General features: G+C 41.1%; 1 protein-coding gene across 1 annotated transcript in view; it reads left to right on the top strand.

The window, feature by feature from the left end:
• The first annotated feature begins 895 nt into the window (after nt 1–895).
• The window catches only part of bcar3 (BCAR3 adaptor protein, NSP family member), a 76,849-nt gene continuing 58,501 nt past the window's right edge, over nt 896–19,243 (top strand). The window contains exons 1-3 of the mRNA XM_085775017.1: nt 896–1,039; nt 8,942–9,075; nt 15,500–15,614. Coding sequence (XP_085631143.1) covers nt 979–1,039; nt 8,942–9,075; nt 15,500–15,614 — 310 coding nt within the window. The 5' untranslated portion in view covers nt 896–978. The remainder of the gene's footprint in view (nt 1,040–8,941; nt 9,076–15,499; nt 15,615–19,243) is intronic.

Here is a 19,243-nt window from a genome sequence, read left to right on the forward strand (position 1 = left end):
CTGTTTGTTTCGCGTCTTGTTTTGTATTCTGGCTTTTATTTTGTAGCTTAGGACAAACGTTTTTGTTTTACTTTGAAATGACGAAACGGAAACTGTTTTGGAAACTTTTTCTTGAACAGGTAATGTAGCAAGTATTTTTTTAAACAGACAAATTAGCAAATGTGCATTTGACTAAGTCGTTTGGTCTGTTACTTTTTCCTCACCTTACCCAGTTTTGTTGGTTTAATTAATTTCTGTTATCACAAAATAAATAAAAAATAGCAGCATTTAAAGTAATTAAGCTGCAAAACTCGTATTGTTCTTAAAAAAAAAAAAAGTAGCCTAGGCTATGACCTGTAAGCACTTGTAGCTAACAGCTAATCAATGTTCATAGTTTAGCTCAAAGCTAATTTGCAGAGCCTATATAGTTACAAAAAACAGGCTCCAGGAAGTGTGATTTAATTATTTTGTAAAAGAAATATATATCATGAAAGTAGGCTATTTTAGAGCTGAGACTGCTGTCTGTAGGCTAATATTGCTACTTTTTTCTTTTTTTTCTTTTTTTTACTAATTAGCTTTAAATTGATTCAAATCTCACAATTACCCTCTTCATGCGTCACGTTTCATTTTGTTATGTTGTAGCTAGGCTACAAGTTTTTGGTAAATGACACGGACCGAACCAGTGCGTGAAGGCAGCATCTCTCTCTCTCTCTCTCTCTCTCTCTCTCTCTCTCTCTCTCTCTCTCTCTCTCTCTCTTTCTTTCTCCCTCCCTCCCTCCCTCGGTGCTGACAGGTACTCCGGGGTTTTGGCTTCCTGCAGAGCTCAGCTGAGGTGCCGACAAGCAGCTCCAGTTGATGTGTCATTCGCCGACTGAAACTTTGCAGCGCCGGGTTCACGGTGCCAGGACGAGGCTCCTATATCACCACCAGCCAGAGTCTCCTGCATCAGCTGTGCGTTAGACAGATAGATAGATCCCCAGCAGAAAGTGTGCAGATTGCATGCAGCAGGACCTCTGCAGCGCCTGTGTGAGTGTGTCGGTCTCTCTGCTAATCACTCAAGGTAAGACATGTCCCTTACTTATATGATAGACACTTTAATTTATTAGCATTTCTGGGTAGAGAATAATATTTAACCTCACTGCTATTTGATATTAGCCTGCTTCACCTGAGAGGATGCACGTTTTGCGAAGTTGGCAAACGATTCGCTTTATTTGTAGCCTAATTTGAATATTATTTGTGGTCAAATCACGCCTTTGTGGGATTTCCAAACAGATGCACTTTTTGACCTCTGTGTCTGATTGGCAGTTAATATTTCAGCACAGGCATTGCATGAAATAGTTTCATATACTGTACTGTGAATGCTAGTGATTCTTGTAATGTTCAGAGAGGAGAGAAAGGGGCCAAGAATACTCCTTCCTTTGAGTTGGGGGACCCCCCCTACAGTATGTCCTGCTGGATCTTCTCCATTGCTCCTCCATAAAAACAGATGCCTATGTGCTGCAGCCATGGCAGCCCCTCTCAGGAATGCCTTTACCTCAGAGCTGAGTCATGCAAATTATACCTCCCTTTTCAACTAGTATCTTTCAGCTGCTATCCCATTAATAGTAGGTAATTTCAAGCATATATTCTTCTTATACGTTTTTCATATAGGGACTGCTTTGTAAAGTGATGATCTTAACATACAAATGATCAGCAAGAGATGAAATCACGAAACTTCCATTAGATTTTGATAAAGTTGCAATATTTTATTACAAAGCAATGACATGTTTTACACCCCGCAAGTACAAAATCCCCCCATTAATTCAAAACAAATGAAATGATAAAATTCCTTACAAGTAATGACTAGTTTCAAGTGTTTTGCACATATCTATCTACAGGGATGTTTTATAGGACGCAGCATATGGTGATGCAGAAACATGTTGGCTCAGAGCTCCTGAAAATAGTTTGGAGCTGCAGCCAGAGATGTTTTTAGACTGAAATAAATCTTTATGATGTCAGCCCACAAAAATACCACACTAAGTACTGTCAGTCTAATGATTTAAGAAATGTTAGAGTGTATTCTTGAAAGGAAAAAGTACAGGAGATAACCTCCGACTGGAGACTGTATACTTTTATGGGGTTAAGTGACAGTGCCAAAGTATTTTCCTGTTCCTCCTACAGGGCTTATAAAAGAAACATTGCACAGGCACTTATATTGAAACACCCAATAAAAACGGGAAAATTAGCATCTGCGAGAACATTTGAAAGAGTTTAAGATCAGTGAAGGAAAAAAAACAGTGCATCAAAACTTCAACCCCCAGGGGAGAAAAATTCAAAACCTAATGAAAACTGTGGTGCAGTGTGATAATGGCCCCTCTGCCTGCAGCACAGAGCCAGTGAAAGTCATCTTGCATTTCACACAAATAAGATGTTTGCTGCTGTGTGGCTACTTATCTGCAAGCCCAGCCACGCTTGATATGCACCTGTACGTGTGTGAGAGAGAGGTGTCACGGAGCTTCACAAACCCCCTCTGGCAATGGTTTATCCTCAGCTCCAACACGTGCAGCAAATGCAGGCAGCTGTGAAGTGGCTCTGACTCTCTCAGATAAATGGATAGACATGCAAAAGAAGGAGCGACGAAAAATGATGCATAAAAAGTGCAGGACATTGGGATTAGCATGGAGGTGAAAGATTATGAGGTGAGGAGGAGGAGATTGGTATGCATAAAAGTAAAGAAAAGGTAAACAGATTAGAGAGAATAGGAAGGTTAAAAAGGAAAGCAAACAAGAGGAATAAAAAGTCAGGAAGACAAACAAATGAAAATGTTTTTATCTAGTGCCCTTTTTTTGGGGGGGGAAACAGTTACACAGTAGTTACTGGAACCTACAGGTAAACACATTCAGACAGCTTCAGACATGTTCTCAAAGCAAGCAGACAACCACAGGGAGGATATGATACTTCACCTGTGTCCAATGTTTTAATGTCACAGCTCTGAGATGGTTCAGGAGAGTTCACAGAACATCTGATAATCTGTTATGTTCTTACACATAACAACAAAGAAGTCACGTCAGAGGTGTTATGTAGTACTCTTTGTCTTGTGATGTGGTGCAGACATTTGGGGCCCGCAAAAGCACCGCAGACCACAAGTCAAGAAGTTTGGCTGTCTCTGCGTTGAATTTGAAAAATGACACGTTTGTTTTGCGACCTGGTTTCTATATTTGCAATGCAAAGCCAGTGTGCACATGGTGTATACATTTTCATTTTAATTGCAAACGGAGTCAGTTACATGTTGATGCTTTGACCTGCTGCTGTGCAGCATTTCAGTTGCAAAAAGTGTATGCAAATTTCCTTTAAAGAATAGCAATGCCTTGGTGCAATGCTTTACTGTGTGCATCCTTTTTATGGTTGTATGTGATTTTCCAATATTTTTTAGGCATTGTTTTTTTTTCCTTTATCAGTTGCAAGATCATTTTCACATAACTAACCAGTTAAATTATATGCAACTTTGTATGGTGCACTGATTTTTATTGGTTGGGTGTATTCCAGCTGGAGTGGACAGTTGTGTTTCCATGTTTGTCTTCTCAGCATGTCTTTTTATTTCACTCATATTGGACAAATCAATCAAACCCCTCCCTGTCAGCTGGATTATTAGCTCTGCCGCCTGGTGCTGTAACCCAGCGAAGGCGTCTTATCTCCCCTGCACCGCGTCCTTGATTTGAAATCATCCAACATTGTGCTGCCTGGCTCAATAACGGCGGCTGGAGCTGGCTTGGTGGTGATGCTGATGTTATTTTTGCCGCTTAATTCAATTGGTTGGGTTGTGTCAGTCTAATGTGATTGGCAAAATGGATGCCCTTGGACTATAAAAGGCAGCCAATACAGACATTAGAGAGTGAGTGAGTAAAGTAGGAATTGCCCTCTAACGTGGTCTTGGCTTAAAGTTTGGACTTTGTTGTTGTTGTTGTTGTTATTCCACAGTTGCTTTGGTATTTGGTGAGCACCTGTCAAATGGTGTTTAGATCATTCCATGAGTGGGATGCTGGGAAGGTCTATTTATACTCTTTAATCAAATGGATGCTGTGACATTGCTCCAGAGATATGTGGTCATGGGAAAAAGCCGAGGTCAAACCAAGAGGGAGCGAGGAAGAAGGGAGGGAAGGCAGGAGCGGAGCGGACAGGAAGAAGAACCCTCCTGGGACAAAGTATGGGTTCAGTTTTCTTGATAGTGAACTTGCTCACTGATTCCGTTGGGTGTACTTATTCTCAATGCTCGCTCCTTATTGGCTCTCATGTGCTGACCTCTGCTGTACTACCCCCCCCCCTCCTGTCAGCACGATTGGGAATATCTACATTTTATTGTAAATAAAGAGGAAAAATGCCAGAGCTGTGATCTATGAATAAAATAATATATAAAAGAGATCCCTGCGAGTTTTAAATGATGAAACCTTTTTCTTTGGCCAGCTGGTGGCATCCCCACTGAGTTGCTCCTGTCTCATAAAGACAACCTGTGTTTGTTTTTAATCCAGAGAAGAAAATCTAACCTTCCCATAGGACATATAACTCAAGCATATTTCTTCCTTTTTCCCAGCAGGTATAGCCTCAAACTGCTTCTTCCACCAAGTCTTGAAATTGAATTCAAGTGTTCACTTGTTTATCTGGATGGAAAGCTTCTGCCATGTGGATCCCTTTTGAAATTTTACAAGATAAACCGCTCGCAATATCGGGGGGAAAAACCTCGACACTTTTAAAATGACACGCAGCTGTTCAGTAGTATGTGTTGCTCGGTTCGGTTGTTACATGGATCATCTGGCTGAAAGATGCACTGAGAAGTCTTTATACTCCCAAGTTGGAGACAGACGGGGTGTGGCCTGCACAGGTTTCATTGGCATCCTCTGGCCACATACGCTTCTCAATTAACCAAAGTCGTTAAGGCGGTAAGACTTAATAGCACATTTTTAAGGTAATTATATGGAGGGCACCGTTACTTAGACCCCTTTTCCCGTCTGTGATATCCCTTTAAATCAGTGAAAGTGAACTGGGCAATTAGGCACAGTGGTGGCTCCAAAGTGACACTGAGATATGACTAAAATGTAAATTGCATATGAACTCTACTTGCAGCTGTGAAAGAGAGTTTTGTGTCAGATTCACTGAGATATGCAGTTTATAGAGCATCCAGTATTTAGATTTAACATTTAACATTTAGATTTAGATTCAAACATGTTGTTTTACATGAAATTCTGCCTCAAATGATAGAAAAACTAGGTAAATGTGAGAAAAGTGAGCTAAATGGGCTACTCACAATCTATCAGCAAGTGAAATTTTACATTCAGCACCTCATACTCATTAATCTTGTGTAGTTTAGCTGTGGCAATGACGATAGATTGGACGATAGATAATTCATTTATGATGTTTCGATTACTAGTTTCAACCATCACACTTAATATAGTGCAACACTAGATTGTTACAGTGCATGTTGCATTCTGTCAAAATGACCTCCACTAGTCTGTGGTTTAGTTGATGGATGATCTTGGCAGTAAGATAAGAGTATGAGTTATGTTTGTGCTGACTTCAGCGCAACGTGTATCTATACCTCAGTATAATGAAAGAGCCAATGATGCCTTTTTACTACGAGGTGATGTACAGAACAGATGCAGAACATGCAAACACCACTACACACACACGTGACACAGTTTATGTGGTATTGTGTTGACCAGATCTCCATTCTCCTTCTGAGTGCCCTCTGTTTACGGAAAGTACTTACCAAATTGATGCAGCAGTGTCACCTACAGTATTGTTTGCCGTCATTATTGGATTTATATATTGTACAAATATGTTGAACCATTGTGATTATATCGTTTTGGTTCTCCATGTAACTGGATAAGAGGTTTTTCTTGTTTGTTTGTTTTAGGAGAACCAAAATTAGATTTATTATTGAATTCAGTTTTTTCACATTGAATATCACCTTTTGAAATGTCAGTGTCAGTCCATGTTCAGTTTTAGTATTCATCTACTGTCTGCCATTTGTCATTAACTTTCAGAAAAGGTCATTCAAGGAGAGGAAGAGTAGAAATGAAGGTAAATAATTTAACACCGACATCATGTACAACATCACCCAGACTGAGTACTGTACATGGAAAGTATTATTCCCTGTGATGCCTGCTGCTGTATATGAACTGTATATAAGATCACTGAACATAAAGGTCATTCATTCTCCTGAACGACCTCCACTCCTCCATTAGGTTAAACTGGAAATGGTGTTAGACACTGACAGGAGTCCATATACTGTATGAACGACTCTCCTTCTCTAATCTACATGATGACACACTCATAGATTAGATTGATGTGATTGAAAGGGAGGGTGTGTATATGTGTGTGTGTGCGCACGTGTGTGTGTGCATGGAGTGGAGAGTGGTCAGTTGTTGTGGGAGTGACATCATGTTCATCTCTGTGACATCACTTACTATGATTGGGTCAGGGTGTGGGGGGTTACTGCACATGCTCAGTGCTTGGAGAGGCTTTTGTTGTTCTGACATGTCATCACACACACATGCACACACAAACAAACAATAAAATGTAAATGGTACGAAGACACAGGTATTCAGATTCAGCAGAGAAACCTATTATTGTTTGTTTCCATCAATAGAAATTTGTTTTCTATTGATCTGGAACAACATTATTTCCATATAAATCAGATCTTTTCCATCCCTGAGGGCTGCAGATTATGAGACTATCAGCATTTCAGAGGAGCATCAAAGATCTATAATGCAAAAATGTAAAAATCAGTTGATTGGTTTTTCTGTGTTGTGTTTGCATTACAATGTCTTGGTCATGTCTATGATATGAACACATGTATAATCAGAGATTACTTTGATATATATGTTTTTGTGGCAATCATCGATGTCAAGGTACATTGACTTAAAGGGATAGTTCAACATTTTGGCAAATTAGCCCATTGCCATAATCCCTATAGTTTTAGGAGTAGGTTCGTTACCTTTACCTTTACCTTTTGTCGGTGCAAGCTATTTTTAGACCGGTGGAGCAGAGCCGCAAGCTGCTCAGAGCTACGCTACGGAGGCTCGTGGGATTTTTTGGTTTCCCTCATCAAATACACAATCCAACAAATCCAAAACGCTCTCGTGGACAAGTTGTGACCTGCACATTCACCACGCTATGAGATAATAACGGAACGTTACGAAACAGAGTTGTTTTCGAGGTAAATTCATGCAAAACTGCTGATGCGCGTTCCCATCGGGGGCAGTTTTTCGGCAAGCAGTCTCTGCATTTACCTCTAAAACAACTCTGTCTCGTAACATTCTGTTAGAAATAGCTTGCACCAACAAATAAAGCTAATGAACCTACTCCTAAAACTATAGGGATTATGGCAATGGGCCAATTTGCCAAAATGTTGAACCATCCCTTTAATTAAGAAATGAATATTCATCAGGTATTTTGCTTTGGCTGATTTCACCCAAAACGTGATGTATGCACTTGATCATAATGATAAACACAAAGGCTTGTAGTTTAGTTCAGAGCTGCAGTCACTCTACTGCACTAAAGGCCACACTGACCTTCACACCTCTTAAAGGAGATTTGAGGAAACCAACCAAACTTGAGGGAAATGTGAATTTATATTTACTCTCAGCAAAGCTTGAAAGTGAGCTTGTACAGTATTGGTGCATTTTTACTTTTATGATCAATAACCACTTTTGATTTTTCTGTTCAGTTCTGCTGTGTCTGCAGATTTACTGTAGTGTTGAAAGGCTTTAAGACCCTCTAATTTTCGACACCTATTCTGTTCACGTTGTACTTTAGAGAAGATTTAGTGTAACAGGACACTGTCATAAATGATCATTTCATCACCTTGTGTTCATGCGTGTGTATGTTTCCTTAGTGACAGCCTGGTATTTGTTGGTAAAATGATTTATGGTGGTAATAAGCAGGGCTGTTTGGGTGATATCAGCTCTTAATGCGGGTATCCAGTTCGGATGTTCTGTTTAATGTTTTGTGGCTCTATCTTGACTGGCAGCACAGACACAGGGTTTGATGCTCAGTTGCAGGGAGACTTCATCACCACCAGCTTCAGTTAATCTGTAGAGCTGCTGCTAATCACCCATTAGTCTGATAAAGAACAACACTTGGCTGCAGAACTGCATTGCTGTGGAAAATAAATCAACGTGTTTGACATATCTCCTGTACAGACCTGAATGTACACACACGCAGTATTTATATATATACAGTATATATGCATATGCAATGTCACACACTGAGTTGATGCAATGCAGTGGGCCAATAATAATAAACAATGAATCATATGAACAGTTGATTGAAGATAATTCACATTACATATGCTCCATCTGCCTTATTGCATTCCAGTGTTACATGTGCAGCTTCTCAGGGCTGTAACTTGATAACCAGTGGGAGCCTGTTATTTACCTGTTTCTAAGGTGCATGGCTTTAAACCAGCATCCTCATAGCGATGCTTCAAAACAAAGAAACCGAAACTAACTCATACTAATCACATATAATTTGTAAAATCACCGCTCCCTCATCTTAAGATCATTTCACACAGATGTGGTGGTTATGTTTCTGTGAACATTTCCAGCAGCATGGTGCAGTATGTGTGTGTGTGCAGCCTTGAATTGTATCAAATTGTATCTCACACTGCCTGAACTGGTTTGGATAATTTCAGTGAAACCTCCCACAACTTTTCAGTGTTTGCTTTTCGCAGGTCGTCCTCCAGGACCCACTCCTTAAAATTGCTCCGAACTTTTAAATTACTCATGTCTCCTCGTACTTTCCAAAAGCCAGCTGACAGTAAACTGACAGATTCCAACGGCATTAGCTGTGAAAGGTCACTGAACAGAGAGGGAGATGAGTAATTTCAGATCTTGTGTATGTTGAATACAAGTGGTTATTGCACAACGGTTCAATTGCCTTTGTGTGAAATGTTGTTTAACTGCTCTTTATTCCCTCTCTGTTTCAGGTGCCACCATCTGCCTACATGCATGTGTGTGCATATGTGTCGCCATGAAGCACCAGTCTATCTCTCGATGGCTGAGCCAGCTGGGGCTGCCACAGTACTGCACGCCGTTGGAGCAGGAGTATGATGGTGTGGAGGTAATACAAGCACACAAAGTGTTTTCAACTCCCTGTTTCTAACTGGCAGCAATAGACCAAACACACCTACGAAGCTACAGAAGCAAATTCCTGGACCTCTTGAGAAAGTCTGGATCAGCAAAGTAAACAACAAACATCATCTGTCCTCTCCAGACTTGAAAGGAAGGAGACAGAAAGTTCAAATGATGATGACGATGGCTTGAAATCAAATGATTTTAGAGAGAAACCAGAAGCAAAAACCAAACACATCCCAGCGATTAGCCACGTTGCTCCCAGGTTCGTTTCAGTGGGGGTGGAGTGGACACTGGGAGCAGCATCTCTCTGCAAAAAATGTCTTTATAGAAACAGCAGCATTAAAGGGATACTTCACCCAAAATTGATAATCCATCAAAAGTCATCAAAACGCTTTTGGAGTTCCAGTGGGGGTCCGGCTGGCAACGGATTTTCATATAATGGCGGCGGATAGAGTTCACTTTTGAATCGTCCAAAACACACACTATGAAACATCCAGATACCTCCATACTGCTCGTCTGTACTGACCCAAGTGTCCTGAAGCCGCCACATGAAAAAGTTGTTCAGAAAAAATTAATGTGATCTCTGTTTTTAGCCTTGTTGTAGTAGTAGCTCCTAGCGGCTCTGTTGATGTTTGTGCGCATGCGCAAGATTTGCTGCGAGATGTTCGTTCGTCATTGTAAACCATTGGATGTGTGATGTAAACACAGAAGAACATCTCGCAGCAAATCTCGCGCAGCCACTAGGAGCCACTGCTACAACAAAACAGAGATCAAATTTATTTTTTCCAAACAACTTTTCCATGTGGCGGCTTCAGGACACTTGGGTCAGCACAGACGAGCAGTATGGAGGATGTTTCATAGTGTGTGTTTAGGATGATTCAAAAGTGAGCTCTATCCACCGCCATTATATGAAAATCCGTTGCCAGCCGGACCCCCCCTGGAACTCCAAAAGCGTTTTGATGACTCTGAAAGTTCTCCAAACCCTTCCTTGGCATGACGGTGAGTAGATGATTGGTGAATTATCGATTTTGGGTGAAGTATCCCTTTAAAGGGATAGTTCAACATTTTGGCAAATTGGCCCATTGCCATAATCGCTATAGTCATAGCAGTAGGTTCATTACCTTTAATTGTAGGTGTAAGCTATTTTCAGTACGGCGGAGCGCAGCAGCTGGCTGCTCAGACCTACGCTATGGAGGCTAAGGGAATTTCTTGGTTTCCCTCATTAAACTCATCAAATTCAACATCCCAAAACTCCACAGCGCTTTTGTAGACAAGTTGTGACCTGCACAACCACCACGCTATGAGATAATGACGGAACGATACGAAACGGAGCCGTTTTCGAGGTAAATACAGGGTAAATACGGAGACTGCTTGCTGAAAAACTGTCCCTGAACGCAACGCGCATCAGCGGTTTTGTATGAATTTACCTCGAAAACGGCTCCGTTTCGTATCGTTCCGTCATTATCTTATATCGTGGTGGTTGTGCAGCTCACAACTTGTCTACAAAAGCGCTGTGGAGTTTTGGGATGTTGAATTTGATGAGTTTAATGAGGGAAACCAAGAAATTCCATTAGCCTCCATAGCGTAGCTCTGAGCAGCCAGCTGCTGCGCTCCGCTGTACTAAAAATAGCTTACACCTACAATTAAAGGTAACAAACCTACTGCTATGACTATAGCAATTATGGCAATGGGCCAATTTGCCAAAATGTTGAACTATCCCTTTAATAATATATGATATATTTCATCATGTCTCTTTAAGGGGCGATTCCAGTAAAATTAAATGTTTCTTTTTCAACAGAATAACTGGAAGAATAGGTGATCATTGAGAGTGTTTCCCACAGCGGCCCAATAAAACTTCATCACAGAGCTATTAGACAGTGATGTGGAGGCTGTTTTTAACATCCAGCCTGTTTTATTGTGACCGCTACACGGCCATTGGCTTGGAGAGGAAATTGATTAGCCAATAAGACATGAATTATTCCATCGCCTCCTGGCCTGCTAATGTTTACCCAGAATGCACTGGGGTAATTAGTGAGTGTAAAGCTTATGTAAAAGAAGGTGTAAGTGGCAAAAGAGAGAGATTCTGAGGGACCAAGGTGAGATGAAGACAGAATAAAGTGTTGTTGAAGTCACATTCAGCCATGATGGAGTTCAGACTGAAGATGCTGTGTTACCGTGGTGCTGAAATCGACACACAACAGGCAAATTTCATTGTGCACTGATGGGAAATCCTTCAGTTGATAGAAACGTTGCGCGCACGGCCAATGGCTGCAACTGCTGCAACCTTCTCTTTATCGCCGCTGCACAGACACATTGCAGCTTCTGATCTGAGACTCTTCTTGACCGTTCTCTGTGCATATTGAGCGCAGCGAAGCGTTGCTAACCCTTCCTCTGGATACTATAACAACAACACTCGGCTCAGTGCTTCTTCGCCATCCAGGCTGCTCGTTAACACAACACTCACTGTTGGTTAAAACCAACTCGAGCCAACATCATCAACTCTGGACCGTAACAGTTCATGATGTCAGTGAGGAGGAAGGTGAACAACAACGTGTTCAACCACAAATATCATCGGAGTCGTGATGATGAATGATGATAAAAATCAAAAAATATTGATTCACGCAGGTTTTTAAATATTTTAGATCACATCCCTGCGTCTGTCTGCATCTCTCTTTGCACCTTTTCACCGTTGCAACAACATTCACGCGGGCAAAACCAACATTCACAACTGCTGTGTCAACTCTCCACTGCAATGGTATGAGAGTTCATATTGTTGTTCAGCTCGGCGTGATCCGCAAAAAGAAAACATGTCAACTTGCTGTTAGACACACGAGGGAGATGAGGACGATAGAGGGAGGGGGAGATAGATGTAGAGATAGATTAGGCCTATAATATGCCAACCATGTCACTCTCTCTCTCTCACACACACACACACACACACACACACACAGTCAACAGGTTTGTGTTACTCATGTTAACAACAGTAGAACTAATGAAGAGTCAGGGATAGTTCAACATTTTGGCAAATTGGCCCATTGCCATAATCGCTATAGTTATAGCAGTAAGTTTGTTACCTTTATTTGTCGGTGCAAGTTACGCTACGGAGGCTCATGTGATGTTCTTGGAGTTGTTTTAGAGGTAAATACAGAGACTGCTAGCTGAAAAACTGTCCCTGAAGGCAACATGCATCAGCGGTTTTGCATGAATTTACCTCTAAAACGACTCTGTCTCGTAATGTTCTGTTATTATCTCATAGCGTGGTGAATGTGCAGGTCACAACTTGTCCACCAGAGCGTTTTGGAGTTGTTGGATTGTGTATTTGATGAGTTTGATGAGGGAAACCAAGAAATCCCATTAGCCCCCGTGGCGTACTGTAGTTCTGAGCAGCTCACAGCTCTGCTCCGCCGTTCTAAAAATAGCTTGCACCAACAAATAAGACTCAGAGAGAGAGACTTTAACAGGGACAATACATACAACATTGCCACAGAAAATGGGAAAATGTGATGCATATAAGACGTCTAGTTTCAGCTAATTTGCAGTCTTTGTCCCCGGTCAGGCTTTAGAATAGAATAAAATATACTGAATACAATAAATGCAATGATACAAATCCAGTGGATAATACGGTAAATAGGTACCATGAATAAATAAACACAGTTGCAAGTTGTAAATTTCAGATTAAAACACAAGTTAAATTGAGCATTAAACATTAGTAAAGTGCTGTATTGACAATGACTTTAAAGAAATTAATGTTCACATTTCTGTTGCTGCTTGAGCCAATGTTTAACTTTCACACTAAACCTCTTTAGTTCTGTTTGGGATTTAATAGCACTTTAACCTTCCTGTTTATGTATCTGTACATCTACAGTTGTTATTGTTTTCAGACTTGTTTTGCTGTATGTGTGCTTGTCTTTCTATGGTTGTGAGGACAACACTATTGTTACGAGGACATTTCAGCCGATCCTCATAAAACAAGAGACTCTTTGTGGGTAAAGTCTTGATTGGTGCAGATTAGAGTTTGGTTTAAATTAAGATTAGACGTTTATTTATGGTGATTAAGATTAGACTGAGGGGCCATGGGAATTCATTATGTGAATGAGTGTCCTGGTAAGTATAGAAAGACCAACATTCATCCATGAGTGTGTATGCACATGCGTGTTGAGTGGGTGACTCTGAGTGTGTGTGTGTGTGTGTGCGCATGTGTGCGGCTGGCTGCTCTGTTATGCAGGTATGTGCGTGTGGTTGTGGGTGAGTGTATTACATCTAGCCTAACTTGCTGTATGTGACTAAGAGTGACTGTAATTTGATTGTGGACTGCTTGGCTTTGCTTTTATGTGTGTATTTGTGTGTGTGTGTGTGTGTGTGTGTGTGTGTTTGTGTGTTCATGGATTTGCCCACTGTATGTTTGTGTCGTCTAAATAGAGCAGTGTTTGTGATGAACGAGGAGAATGGTCGTATTGTTCAGAAACCAAAACAACAAGGCCTTGGTTGGAGCTGGGAGTGTCCTGTGATGACAGTGTGCTCCACTTACTTGTGTCTGTATGTTTTTGTATATTTCTGCTTCAAAGAACCTCGTGCCTGCTCCTGCTCCTTCACTGCTCTGTTTCAGGGGTCACTTTACGTTAATACCATGGTGGCGAGGGCTGGAGTGAGGCAGGGTGTGTTTGTTCGTGTGTTTAAGACAATGTTGTAATGACAGGAGCAGGATGAGGAGGAGGAGACGACACACTTCTGGATGATAGGAGGTCACCGGTGGTCTCGGCATTTTTCCTTTGCTTTGCTTTGCTTTGCTGGAGCCATCGTGTTGTCTAGACGGCCTGTGTTGCCCAACTTCCAGCAAGCACAACAGTAGTTTTCCTGTATCACAATGTAACTCAGCTTATCAACTCAGCTCTGAATGTTTTCACTTAGATAATAAAATCAAAGAATTCATTAGATTTTCATATTTCTTAGTTGTTCAAATCGAAAAATGACAGGAATAGTAATAGGATTGTCATTTTCAGAAATGTACAAAAGTGAATTGAACTCCTTCTTGGTTGGAGACGTCCTGGTCTCTGTCCGTCTGTCTGTGTCCCCACACCGCTTTCAGACCTAAGTAGTGACGCCAGAAATATTCTGGTTGTGTCACCTGAGTAAGAGTCAGGGTTGAGACTCTGCTGAGCTCGGTGTCAGAGTTCAGTCTGTAACCAGGTCACAGGGTCAGATCTGTCTCATTTCTCTGGCATGACTATAACATGTGAGCCAATCCATTAAAGGGATAGTTCAACATTTTGGCAAATTGGCCCATTGCCATAATCCCTATAGTCATAGCAGTAGGTTTGTTACCTAAGATATTTTTAGAACGGCGGAGCAGAGCCGTGAGCTGCTCAGAGCTATGCTACGGAGGCTAATGGGATTTCTTGCTTTCCCTCATCAAACTCATCAAATACACAATCAAACAACTCCAAAAGGCTCTGGTGGACAAGTTATGTCTCATAGTGTGGTGAATGTGCAGGTCACAACTTGTCCACCAGAGCGTTTTGGCGTTGTTGGATTGTGTATTTGATGAGTTTGATGAGGGAAACCAAGAAATCCCATTAGCCTCCGTAGTGTAGCTCTGAGCAGCTTGCGGCTCTACTCTGCCATTTTAAAGGTACTGTAGCTCACACCGACAATAGGGATTATGGCAATGGGCCAATTTGCCAAGATATTGAACTATCCCTTTAAGTATTACTAAGAGAGTCTACTGCAGCTGTAAAAGCAGCAAATGTTATACATATATTTATCTATTTTTAATGAAGGATAAAATAGACAGATACGATGACAGTGCCAGTGCTTATTCAATGAAGTCATCTCAGCTTTTAAAGCCACATTAAGCTCTGACCAGGTTTTCATTCTCACCACCTGCTGGGTGCTGGCTGAATATATTTCAGCTCAGGTTTTGTTCACCAACTGCTGAGAGAAGAAATCTCTTGGTCTTGCAAAATAGCAAACTGTTTGTTGCATCTGTTACTGTAGCTCTTTGGCATGTTCCACTGTTGACACATGGAGCTTTGGAGAAGCTGTGTGTTTGTTGTAGCTGGTGACAGTTTCATATTTTAGGGCACAGTTGGGGGTGAGCTTGCTGCCCCCCCTAGCTTAAACTAAGAGTGGGTGATTGTGAACAGTAACACTTCAACATTACAGTGGTTTGGTATTGATATAAAACAATTACGGTAAGACATCTGGAAACATTGATCGACATTATGATCAGTCACATCTGCTGGTTTCAGTTTCTCTCATGATCATACAGTATATAATGGTTTTCTTTTGTCATACATGATAATTAACCACGTATATAAATGTCTCTTATAAACAAGATACTATTAATTAAGTAAATAATTGGAATATTAATAAATAACTTCAGATTAACTTTGTGTTTTTGTGTTTTCCAGGACCTGCTCCACCTCTCGGAGTACGACCTCTTGGAGCTCGGCGTGCACAACCACCTCCACCGCCTGCACCTCCTCACGTCTCTACGCCTCCTCCAGGAGCGGGAGAGGCGGAGAGGTACTCACACACATCTACACACACACACACACACTTGTAGCTGACCAAACATTGTCTTTCCTTATCTGTCCCATCAGACTGTTGAATCTGGCTCCGCGTTGAAGTCGCCATGTTCCCATGTCTCCGTTTCTCAGCCCGTAGCCAGAGACAGAAACACTGAGACAGATAGCATTAGTGTCATGTAAAGACATGCTTAGGCCTGGGGGGTCTGCTGCTGCTGCTGCTGCTGCTGCTGCTGCTGCTGGTGGGGGTTGTCTGCTGGAGGACAATACTGTGTGACACACACACACACACACACACACACACACACACACACACACATAATTGGGAACTCTTCTAAAGCTGTCAGTAAGTTAGGAGAAGAGTGCTGAGGGCTGCAGTCCTGCTGTGTTTAATCACATCGACAAGTGTGTGTGTACGTATGCATGCATGGATGTGTGAGTGAGTGAGTGAGTGTGAGTGTGTGTGTGTGTGTGTGTGTGTGTGTGTGTGTGTGTGTGTGTGTGTGACAAGCTGCTTTGTTTGCTCAGTTTCCCATGCATTATACTGCGAAATCTCACTGTTGTCTTGGTGACTGAGCTGTGCATGAGTCCAGTTTATTCCAAGTGGAGATATTACTTCTGTGAGTTTTCAGAAGATACTGAGCAGTGCAGGAACAAAACAACCAAAAACAATGCATCCGCTCCACTCTGATATGTGTAATTGCTGCACGATTAAATTTTTTCAGAGGCTTCAGACGTTCTAAAGTTGTTAGAGGAAGCAGCAGCTATAAAAAAACATCCAGTCTCCTCCTCTCTCATCGTTAACCGGCAGTTTTCTAGCCCATCTGGAAGGCAGTGTCTTCACAAACAAAAACAGACCTCAAGCTGCGTTATAAAAATTAGTCACCCACAGTGCCATGTGTGTTGTTATTTTTATTGCCAGTTGTTTCCTATAAGTTCATGAGGTGATACATGTGCCTTCTCAGAAATCTTTCAATTGAAAAAGATAGAGTTTTAAAAGGAGGTAAAATTGGTTAAGAGAAATGCAAAGATGAAAAAGCTGCAGACTCTCTGGCTTTAATGTCTTTGCAAAGCAGTTAATCACAACTAATGTCCTGCATTTTCTGTGATCTAGAAAAGTTCAGGATTAATATTGAGAACGTTTCCAATATGCACTTTCAGTCAAACAAGTCACATTTTAATTAAATTTGGCCAAGTTATAATAAGAAGTGATGGAAAAGTTCTGGCTCCGCTGCGTTTGACATTTAGTCTAATGAAGAGTTTGTGAACCTGAAGTCCTGGTTCAGCCTGTCTCTGTAGTAACGTCTCACTCTCCCTGTGTGGTATTTAGATGGATGTCAGTATCCGACAGTGTGTGTTTTGGATTATAATTGAAAAAACTAAATGCAAAAGACTCAGGAGGGACTTTGCACATGTATTTAGTGAGGAGGCAGTGGGGTAGGAATTACAAAATCCTGTGCAACTTGGATTAAACAGTTTCCTTGCAACATTTTGCTGCTTGACCTTCATCAAGCAAATGGCTTCTAACAAAAAGCAGCCAGTGGACATAATCTGGCAACCAGTCGCATCTCCCCAAGTGCAAAAGAAAGGGAAAGAAGCATCAGAGACTCCAAGTAATGATGTAAAGCTTTTCACTGAAGAGGTAGGGGTAACACTTTATAATAAGTATACACTATTAAGCATTAGTTAAGTATTAATAAATACTGAATTCTTTGTTAATAATGCATGAATACTCATTAGTATGTAGTTTATAAATACAGTTAGTGCTTATCAGTGATGAGTAAAACATTTTTAACTGTTTATACACTACATACTAATGAGTATTCATGCGTTCCAAATGATGAATTCAGTATTTTATGCTTAACTAATGCTTAATAGTGTGTACTTATTATAAAGTGTATGTTTCAGGTAATATATGTCGAGGTTACTGCAGAAAAGACACAATATAGATAAAAATCAAAACCTCTATTTAAACATGGAAAGTGACGTTTGTTGTGTGCTAAATGTGAAGCCAGGCGATCACCAAGTTAATTCACCCTCTGCCAACCATGAAGGTCTGTATCAGATTTTACACCAGTGGGTCTTAAAGTTGTGTAACAAGTAACAAATCAACATGTGAGGCAGCTTGAGCTTGAGCTCCACCTCCAGCGACTCCAACCTGATCCACAGGGGAAAGAAATATCAGAGCGCCGCCAACACGGCTCGGCTGACCGGTGACATGTGAGCAACAAGGAAGCACCAAGTGCCAAACATACACAGTGATACACAGCAGAAGTGAAAAAAACATAACATTTGCACATTCCTGAGATCACAGTGCGAGCGCTGCCGGGGCCCCGAGTCCGACCTGAAGGTTTTTTAGGAGCCGTTGCTGAGGTGAAACAGCCTCTAGTTGAAATCACTCAGTCACCAACTACTGTGGTATTATCTGTCTGCCTGGCAGCCTGCCACCCCTATCATTACCACAAAGGCCAGATTTGTTCAGCTAATGGTATCCTTCACACACAAACACACACGCAGCATCCTCCAAAAAACGCCAGCTCAACATCTGACCCACATAAGAGCATTCCTGTGAGAGCACCTTCAGCATAAAAAAGCAAAACAAAACATGCACACTCACACACTGCGTCCAGGCACATATTCATTTTATCATATTACTGTTTGTTGGCTGCAGCGTATGATTACGTGTCTAGAATGGGAATCTGTGTGTGTGTGTGAGAGAGCGCGCCAGGTACTTTCCTTGTTGGCAGAGATTGAAATGCAGCAGAGATGCTCCAATTAGAACAATTAGAGGGTGAAATAGGAGGCATCAGTTAAACCCACATGTGTGTGTGCTCATATTTCACATATTTGAGGCATGTTAGTCTGACGGTCTGTTTAGTTGAAGGTGTCGCACACATGGAGCTGATGCTTTTCTCTGGATATTTGTGTTAAAGAGATCAACTTTTACCTTTTTTTTGTAATATTAAATTGGAAAAAGGTTTAATGCTATTGATGTAAAAATGAAATGGAGAAATTACATTTTTTTCACTCGGGCCAAGTCTGAAGCACATGGATGAAATTATAGTCTCATGTTAAGTATTGTAATGTGCGATTTTTACCAGCCGTGTCATTTACAGCTGCTGGGCTCATTAGATCAGATTCAGGACCAGTATGTGTTTTCCACTTGCAGCCTCTAATTTAGATCATGTGCTGTACATTTGTTGATGAACACCGACACACACACGTGTAGCACGCATGGTTTTATTTGATTAAAGCATCTGGCTGCGTTAAAAACAAAAAAAAGGAAAGAGTTTATTATTGTCTGTGCTTTTCTGCTCACCAAAGAGTTCAGGGTTTATAAATTATCTGGCTCTTTAACACATTTTAGATCTCTTTTAACTCACTTTCACAAAAAGACATTTCCAACCCCCCAGCCAGCAGTTATTTTGTCAGGCTTTTATACTCCTTTTTTTTCTATCTTAAAATATTTTATCTGTACAGCACTTTGCAACTTTGTTAAAAAGTGCTGTTTTTATTTATTTATTATTTATTATTATAAAAGGCATGGATTTAGGACAGCTCCAGTCTCCAGTCACCTTCACTGAACTCCCTAAAAAACAAAACAAAACAAAAAAAACAGACTCCTCC

Source organism: Trachurus japonicus, chromosome 4 (assembly GCF_045865225.1).
Source record: "Trachurus japonicus isolate A0001 chromosome 4, Traja_1.0".
Lineage (NCBI taxonomy): Eukaryota > Metazoa > Chordata > Actinopteri > Carangiformes > Carangidae > Trachurus > Trachurus japonicus.